Consider the following 9,482-nt stretch of genomic DNA (forward strand, 5'->3'; position numbering starts at 1 on the left):
CTCTGCAGGGTAAATCCAGACAGCTAGCTAGACCATCTGTCCAATCTCAGTTTTCTGTTTTATTTTTTCTTAAAACTGTTACTTAGCTTCTTTTTTTAAGCAACACTTTTTAGTGCAATTGTGATTTGTGTATAGAAAAATAAAATAAAAATACAAAAAATAAAAGTAATAATTGAAATTAAATAAAAATGGACAATGAAGGATGTATAAAAGTAAGAAGTGTCTAAGTATGTGCATGGCTGCATATACACGTATACAGTATGTACATCTACACATACACAGACCTAAATACACACATATAGTCACTACACGGTCCACCAAAAACAAGTTCCTTCCCGAGGCGGTTTCGTGGGGCGCAAAGACGATTGTGATTGGTTAACAGAAAAGCCGATAAACCTGAGCATGTTCTACTCCCACCCCAGGATGCTGCGGGGACTAGCCAGACCCTCCTCCTGGAGGAAGGTCTTGCAATGCGAGACTACAGTCAAGTAAATGTGACTGCAGAGGAGGATACCTGGGAGTCTGAGGGTCTCTGTGTTGGATGTCTCCTCCTAACTTTCCCTTGTTGACATCCCTTATCGTCCTACCGGCCTCCTGCAGGAGCCCACTGACTCTGTTTCTATAATAAACACTGCGGGGGTCAGACAGCTCTGAGAACCGGAGAATGAAGCGTACAGATGTGGTGCAGTTTTCCAAACCCTCCACAAGGGGTCAGTGTTAGTCTCCCTGTGAGTCCCCCATCTCTTCCTAATGTTGTCTTTCTGTCATTTCTGATTTTATAGAAGACACACTGTGTGATCCAGCTGTGAAAGGTGTCATCCTGTGTTTTATTTTTCCCCATTTAGGTTATGTGGAGCTGTTTTCCCTGTTAGTCTTTGATCCAAAGACCAACACAGAAGCAACAGCATGCTGCATTTCTGATTTAAAAAAACAAAAACAAAAAAAACACTTCACACGTTTCAAGATTAGCAGAAAGACTCATCTGGGCCGACTGGATCAAAGAGAGCAAGCAGGAAACAGTCTTATTGTGTTATTTGCCTTTTGTTTCCGCGGGATCGGACCTGAGCATGTTCTTAAAGTTGTAAAAGCTTTAAAAGGCTGGCAGATGCAGGGAGACATCCTTACTTTCAGAGGGAAAGGGGGACAACAGAGGCTCAGTGTGAGTCACAGGCCGTCATCAAACACATTTAATACGTCTTACATTTTGGAAGTGTTACGACAGCGACGATATGTTCTGGTTCGTCTCCTGCAGCGGTGAGGTTCTTCACACGGAGGGTCACTGAGGGGAACTGGGTCTGAGGGGAACTGGGTCTGAGGGGAACTGGGTCTGAGGGGAACTGGGTCTGAGGGGAACTGGGTCTGTTTTCGATTCAAACTGAGTGCACTACTTTTGTTTTTGGGTTGTATCTTTAAAATCCCGGATATAATAGGCTACTCATCCTTCATCCTGTCTGGAATCGTGTGTTGGAGCTCGGGGAAGTCGGATACCTTGAGAGGGGGGGGGGGGGGGGGGGGGGGGGGGGGGGGGGGGGGGGGGGGGGGGGGCAGCCTGCGGCCCATGGCTGAGGTCGATGACTCTGGGATATTTTATGAAATCCAGAAGCATAACACAGCAGGCTCTTAACAGAATGGTTGGCTAGTGGGGGGGGGGGGCGGGGACCTGGTGAATTGGGAGATTCTCTAACTAAAAACGTACCTTTTCTCTTCTCTTTTTTTTTTTTTTTTTTAAGGAAATGCATTTACGTAAAAGTAAATAACTCATCATAGGGGAGTGTTTGTCCCTGTCTCCCTCCACCAGTGGAAACCAGTCAATATATCTACCAATTAAAGACTCATCTGGTGCAGATACTAAATATGTGGGCCTTTCTTCATGAAATAACTTCTGTTGGTCCGACAAAAAATAATTTAATGTATAACTAGACGTTTGCATCATTATTAATGTGCAAAAATATATATGTTCTCTTATTTAAACAGACTGAAGAAATGAGCCAGTCTGATGAGATTTTATATTCTACAGAGAACTGGAAAAGATTACCTTGACTTTATATTAAGTACTGTTCTGCCAATTTCTTTCATTAAGCATTTTTTTCTCACCTTACAATCAAGTAGACCTAAAAATAAATTTAAAAAACGCCTAAAGTGGATTAAATTATATTGTTATTTTTGCAGGAGATGGAACTACTACTGAGTTTAAAACTATAATAAAATATATAGTATGAAACACCCCAGCCACTATGAATAATGTCCGTTCTCGCGGGTCGGTTCCTCTGATATCCCGGATGGATGTTTTTATTCCACCACGTTGTGAGCCTGTAGAACCCTAATCTGGGACTCGGGGGCGGTGAACATCTGTTTATTTAGAGTCATTTTAGGCGCTTCTATTAATAAAATAAGTCCAATGTCAATCATTCTGGTTAAAAAAAAAAGTCTTAAAGTGTGAATATCCAGCTAAATGACCAGTTAAGAGGGATGGGGTTTTTGCAGTGAGGACTGTTAAAGGCCTGCAGTGAACTACTTGGGGTCTGCGGTCCACCACCGCGGCGGTGTGCGGGCTGAATGGATGTTTGGAGTCCTGCAGGAGGACGCACGGCCAAAATCCTCTTTCACAAGAGGGCCGCCGAGCGGGGCCACATGTTAACCCGGAGCCGTGCCGGATGGCCCAGGATGGCCCAGATTGTCCTGGCCAGACGCGGCGCAGCCTTGACTGGAGGCCTTTTCTTTGAGGGCGCGCGGCCGGGCTGAAGGAAGAGGTCTCACCATCGATTGATTTCCCTCACTTGCACTTGCCCGCGTCCCACGCTTCAGGAGGCCCCGGGAGCAGCCATTGATTAGAGGCCACGCGGGTCATTCTTCCCGTTCCCTCGAGACGTCTCCAACGAGCCGCTGTCCGCATCACTGCCTCGCTCGGCTCGGCTCGGCTCGGCTCGGGACTCATTACTCTTGTCCTTTTTACTTTCACATTGGGGGGGTGAATGTGTTAATAACGTCCACAGCTGCAGGGGGGGGGGTGGGGGGCGTAATGCGGTGCAATACGCCGTGATAGAAAAATAATGAGCACGCGCATCAACGAGCTTTAAATCGATCCTGATAGGACCTGGTCCTGGTTGTTGTTCTGCGGTGGAATCAGATCCTAAACATCACGTGACAGTCACCTGCACCTGGACACACTGCTGGGTCTCTTCAGCCTAACTGGAACAGACCACTGGAAGGTGTCAAGAGGAAAAGAGGAATTGTGTTCCTCAATTTTAGTTTTTCTTCTGTTTTTTTAGGTTATTTGTACTTTAAAGTTGAATGCCTCGTTCCCTTGGATTATTACAAGGATCGCCTGCACAGCCTCACGAGGGACCGCAGTTATCTTCATTATCGATTCATCTGTTGATCCCCCCTCCCTTTGTGTCTTTGTTGTTCTTCATTGTCTTCCGGTTATTCGGGTCTAGTGTAAAAGGCTCATTGCACGCGGCGAACAAGGCCTCAAAAAATATAAAAATGCAAGTTTCCTAAAAAAAACAGAAAAACAATCCAAGGCCCAATGTCAGGTTTGTGCAAAATCATTTTGAATTGTGATATTTATTACAAATGACCCATTGTGTTGCAACTATAGATATAAACATTAGATGTGACTAGAATGAATAATAATTTTAAAAAATCTAAGATTTTGGCAGAATTTGGATTATCCAAGAAAAAAAACACAAAGATAGTTAGATAATTGTGCATTTATATTGCACATCATTTTATTTCTTCAATTGTGCCTTAATTTAATATGCATTCACAGATTTTTATTGTTATATTCTGAATTCAATTCAATTTCAATTCAATTTTATTTATAGTATCAATTCATAACAAGAGTTATCTGGAGACCCTTTACAGATAGAGGAGGTCTAGACCACACTCCAGAATTTACAAGAACCCAACAGGTCTAGTAGTTTCCTCCAGAGCAAGCAACAGTGCAAATGGCTAATATACGACATTAAGCAATGTTTTTAATGTCTTCAGCGGGGCTGACGATGACCCTGAAGAAGACATTTGTTTTTGAAGGAAATTTGTGTTTTTTATTTTCTTGAAGCAAAGCGTAGCGGACGCCTGATGTCGGGGACATCGGGGACAGGTCTGAACTGATTTGAACGAACCATATGTAGGCGTGTGTGTATGTTACTCACGTCATGCCCTCCCCAAACACACACATATATGCACTGCACCCCCTTCAACACAATACTTCTATTACCTTAGTTAGTAATGGATTCAAATGTAAAAAAAAGTCTTAATTTTTTGCATATTGAGGAACTTAGCACCGATATGTGGTTCATTGTCCTGCTCTGCCTCCGTGTGGCCAGTTCAAATGTACGCAGGTCTCCCGTTGGCCAGGATGCGGCAGTAAAACTGTATGAAACGGTTTATGGAAATGTCGGTGTTTCCATCCATCAGAAATGAAATCTAGGCTACCCAGAATTCCCGATTTGGGGAGACAAATGGAAGAGGATCCTTCCATAGAAATCCTCCTCCTGAACAGTCTAATTCCAGCTGAATTGAGGTGTCTAAAGGACACCAGTATGTGTTCACCACAAAGAGCCGGCAGCGCTTCCACATCATTTTTGGGTCTAATTTAGCAGATAATAGTAAAACATGTCCATCACAGTTTCACAGAGTCCAAGTCAGCATCGTCAGTGGTCTGGTTTATTCCTACCAAAGGTTGTAACACCCAAAGACATCCACTCAGCAGTGGTTTAAAAACTGAGGAAAGCAGCAACATCCTCACAGTTGGAGAGACTGCAACACGTGAACATCTGGTTTCTTAATAAACTGTAAAACATGTTGTTTGTGTTTCAGGTACCTGTACGCTCTGGGACAGAGAGTCTGGAAACGCTGGAAAAAGAGATATTTTGTTCTTGTTCAGGTGAGAAACGGATGAGACCGAGATGAGAGATAAAAGTACAACTGACATCAAGTGTACAGCGTCGGTCTGACGTTGGTTAACTGTTGAAAAGATCAAGCGTGGGTTTTAACAGCTCGGGCATCAGTGCAAATACTTAAAAACAGCCTTCTTAAACACAAGTCTGTGTGTATTTAGGATGCATTAGATCAAAACCTTCAGCCTTCAGACTAAAACCTCCTCAAAGTGCTCCTATTCTGTTTCCTTTTTGATTTTGCAGTTTTAAGAAGAGAGGTAAAATTAAAAAAAATAATGTTTTCCCCCACGTTATTAAAGACAATCATCTCATTTCAGTCTCTCTCCTTGGAAAGGTTTTTACACCTCGCCCGAGCAAAAGAGTCCCGATGAAGCAAAGTTAATTGAATTTAGGTCTCTTAAATTCCCATTTACATGTATTCACGTCAGCTGTTTTTCCCTTTCTGAGCCCGAGGGATCGCTGAGGATCGTTGAGTCTGAGGACAGACGTTCACAGTCAAGTTCAGTCTTTTCTTTGTGAAGTAGTTGTAGTACTAGTCTGGGTTTCCCCCTCTGCTCCACATCAAAAGTCCTTGAAAGGTGTCAAAAGCTAGACTCCCCAGGCTGAGTAGCTTCCATATTTATGAACTCTAATCAGGCAAAGACTCTTCTATCCTGATGGTGTGAACCATGTCCCGCTTTATTCACTCTATCAAACCAAGATGGCTGCAGGAAGTAAAACGTCTGCTCACGTGTACAGTGTAAGGAACATGGGAAATCATTATTAAATGTAGAAAAACAGAAAATAAGGTCCATATTTGCCTGTCCATTGTCTTTTTTTGCAATCAAATGTTTTTATTTGAAGAAAAGCACGAAGAAGGGAGATATACTGTGATAAAAACACAACAGTGGACACACACAAATAAACAAACAAGCAGACAGAAGACATTATTCCTGTCCATTGTCCACTTGCACAAAGACAAGTCAAAGACATTTCCCATTTTTTTGTGGAAGAACTCGACTGGTTTGCACAGAGCTCAGTATACTGTGTGTGTGTATATTAAAACTCTGGTGTTGTATTGATATCAGCTTTGGGATGAACTGGAACGCGGACTGTGAGCCAGACCTGATCACCATTGCGTTTGCGTCTAGAGCTGCCAAGATAATTGATTATTAAAAATGATCTGGTCCTAGTTCGTGAATGTGTTCTAATTTCTTCACTTCTCTTTGAGTTGTAAAGAAGACGTGTGTGTGTGTGTGTGTGTGTTTTGCAGGTGAGTCAGTACACATTTGCCATGTGCAGCTATCGAGAGAAGAAGGCCGAGCCCCAGGAGCTGATGCAGCTGGAGGGCTACACGGTGGACTACTGCGACCCTCAGCCAGGTAGCTGGACACACCCGAGCCGTCTCACTCAAACCTTACAAGCTTTACGCTGAAACACACACATCCGAGCTCACACACTGCTAGAAGAGAGAAAGCATCCAGGTCCAAAATGCTCACGTTTGTTTTGCTGTCGAAATCTACCACTCTCTCCGGTCTGAGGCTTTAGTTGGATTTAATAATAAATGGATCCATAAATCATTGGATCATTTATGTAATTGAGAGCTAAAGACCTGATCTCACGCCCGAGTTAGCCCCTAGGTAGGTCCCCTACCTTCTATAAGTCAATGCTGTCTCATTGTTCTTTCTGACATAATGAAGTGTGTTCCTCAGGTTAATTTCCATATTCAAAGAAAGAGTTGGCGCCCACTACGGCACTGGTTATTAGAAATGAAAACCCAAGTACAGCTCAGTGGCTTACATTATTGTAACTTGGTTATATCCTGGACCCCTCCCTAGGGAGGTGGTCCAGGCACGTCCAGCTGGGAGGAGGCCTCGGGGAAGACCCAGGACTAGGTGGAGAGATTATATCTCCAACCTGGCCTGGGAACGCCTCGGGATCCCCCAGTCGGAGCTGGTTGATGTGGCTCAGGAAAGGGAAGTTTGGGGTCCCCTGCTGGAGCTACTGCCCCCACAACCTGATACCGGATAAACGGATGAAGATGGACATGAATGGATGGATGGTTTTATCCAGAAAACTCACAAACGCTAATGTTCTAATGTCATTGGGGAAGTGCAAGTTTAGCGCTAAAAATTAGGGCTCAGTTGTTGTTGTGAGAAAGGTCTTATATTGCAATCCTAATGGTCTTAAAAAGTGATGAAACCTGCAGAAACTCTGCGTACAAAGCCTTTTAGCTATTTTCCTACTCCTCCTCCTCTTCCTCAGGTCTGCAGGGCGGCCGGGTGTTCTTCAACGCGGTGAAGGAGGGCGACCTGGTGGTGTTTGCCTGTGACGACGAGCAGGACCGGATGCTTTGGGTCCAGGCCATGTACCGAGCCACCGGGCAGTCCTACAAACCGGTCCCACCGCTGCAGAACAAAACCACAAACTGCAGAGGAGGACTCCAGAAACCAGCGTCCCCCATAAGTAGGTTCTGATTCTCACCGTTCGTTCTTATCATCTCAAAATTAAACCAGCAAAAACTGCAGAAAAAGACCAAGGATGTAGTGAAGGAAGTTTTCAAGGCTCAGACTGTCTATGCAAGTAAAAGTACTGAAACACCCTGAAAGTAAAACGTTGCTCTAGAGTTTGATTAGTGGAAAGTGCAGAGTCACACACAACTTTATTAGCAACTACCGCTGGTCCTACTGGTAATCCGATGGGCAATGGTGCAGAATACACTAACCACACAACATCTTGAATAATGCACACGCACACAAACCAAAACGACGGAGGCAAAATGCAACAGAAATCTATAGTAACAGGAAAAACGCCTTGTCGAGCTGCATTTTCAAAACACAAGAGTGAGCTGATAGCATGTGTTTTTATTCGTATGTACAGTACATCATATCAAAAAGAAGGAAATGTGTGAGTGGAAGGCAGCTTGGAGAAGCAGGCAGGAGTACCGACACTGAGGCAAAGCAATGTACTGCCCCTTACGACGGGGAGCTGGAGCTGATGTCTCTGCTCTCTTCTAAGCCCCAGAGTCCGCTAACAAGACCACAGAACACAGGGGTCTGCTGGGCTGGTTGTGTTACTGTGTGACTTTGGTGTTTTACAGGATTAGTTTAGATTCAACAAAGTCACACAATGAAGTCCCACAATAATATCTATCTTTATCTTTATTCTTCTCCTATTCCCTCCTATCTACTGATCTTCACTGTTTTCTTCCCTGTAATGGTTATTATTAGGTCACATGTGTAGTCTTGGGTTGTCTCTCGACAAGATTGCGGAGGCGGTACTGGCCAGATTTGAGTGAAACTTAGTGGAAGGGTGCTGTAAGGCCAGGGGACCGAACCCATCTGAACCGCGGGGCTGGTACTTACTTACTTACGCCTACTACCCCGCCTGGGGCATAGGCCGCCGACAAGGGTCCTCCGGGCACTCCGGCCCTGTGCGATTTTCTCCAGTTGTCCCCAAGAGTGGCCTGTTCTCTTGACGTCAGCGTCCAGGTCTCGGCGCCAGCTGTTTCGGGGTCGACCCCTCTTTCTCTTCCCCTGAGGGTTCCAGGAAAGAGATTGCCTGGTGATGTTTGAAGCCGGCTTGCCGAGAATATGTCCCATCCATTTCCAGCGCCTTTGGATGATCTCTTCATCTGTCGATTGTTGATTCGTTCGTTGCCACAGTTCTTGGTTGCTGATGGTATCGGGCCAGCGGACCTGTAAAATGCGCCGCAGACATGTGTTGATAAATGTCTGAATCTTCTTGTTGGTGGTAATGGTGGTCCTCCATGTTTCGGCGCCATACAACAGCACTGATGCCGGGCTGGTACATGAGTTATTTATCACATCTGTCAACATGTGAGATAGATTTAGCTTTTGTTTTGCGCTCACATGATGACGGAATAATCACACAACTGAGTTTGATCGCACAATGGCTCACCTTTTCCGTTTCCTTTGCTCTTCCTCTTCTCGCAAATCCTGGAAACAGCTATCAAACACGTCAAAGCTATCTTTGTAGCGTCCACGTTCTTTCCACATCACATCAATCCGCCATTGGTCTTGGCGAAGGTTTGCCATTCTAGTTTCCTTATTCTAACGTTCTTCCTCTCTTTTGTCCTTACTCTCTGTCACACTGACCTCCCTTCTCCCCTAATTAACCCATCTTAAGTTTTCTTTAAATAGACACCTTTCCAAAGATATCGCTCCACAATGGTGCTTAAAAACTTGACAGGACACCTTTTAGGTTTCCTTTTTTTCTCCCGTTTCTCTGTGTTTCCTTAAGTCTTCCCCCGTCATTTATTTGCTTTCTTTCTTCCAAATATCATGTTCTTTCTTTACCTACTCGTCCTCCCCTTCACCCACAAATCATTTCATTCATTATCTGTGAGGGAAGGATGGCGACATAAAGGGCTTCATACCGAGAGCTGATTACGACAGTATTTGTGTAATTTGGAGCGGGCGCGGCCCATTGTCGCCGCCGCTCGTTAGCGTTTAATGGAATCGATTTGTGCGTTAATGGCAAAAGGTGCTGACACGCTGTCTGCAGGAGGAAATGGAAGGTGTCCCTGAAATAGCTCTTAAGCGGGTGCTAAGTGGCTGTGTGTGTGTGTGTGTGTGT

At 44.6% G+C, this 9,482-nt stretch overlaps 1 protein-coding gene across 1 annotated transcript in view; it reads left to right on the top strand.

Moving 5' to 3' along the window:
• cadps2 (Ca++-dependent secretion activator 2) overlaps positions 1 to 9,482 on the top strand; it is a 159,242-nt gene that overhangs the window by 87,476 nt on the left and 62,284 nt on the right. Inside the window, exons 9-11 of the mRNA XM_034879016.1 lie at positions 4,825 to 4,891; positions 6,157 to 6,265; positions 7,149 to 7,349. Of these exons, the coding sequence (XP_034734907.1) occupies positions 4,825 to 4,891; positions 6,157 to 6,265; positions 7,149 to 7,349 (377 nt within the window). The remainder of the gene's footprint in view (positions 1 to 4,824; positions 4,892 to 6,156; positions 6,266 to 7,148; positions 7,350 to 9,482) is intronic.

The sequence above is a fragment of the Etheostoma cragini genome, chromosome 8 (genome assembly GCF_013103735.1).
Source record: "Etheostoma cragini isolate CJK2018 chromosome 8, CSU_Ecrag_1.0, whole genome shotgun sequence".
Lineage (NCBI taxonomy): Eukaryota > Metazoa > Chordata > Actinopteri > Perciformes > Percidae > Etheostoma > Etheostoma cragini.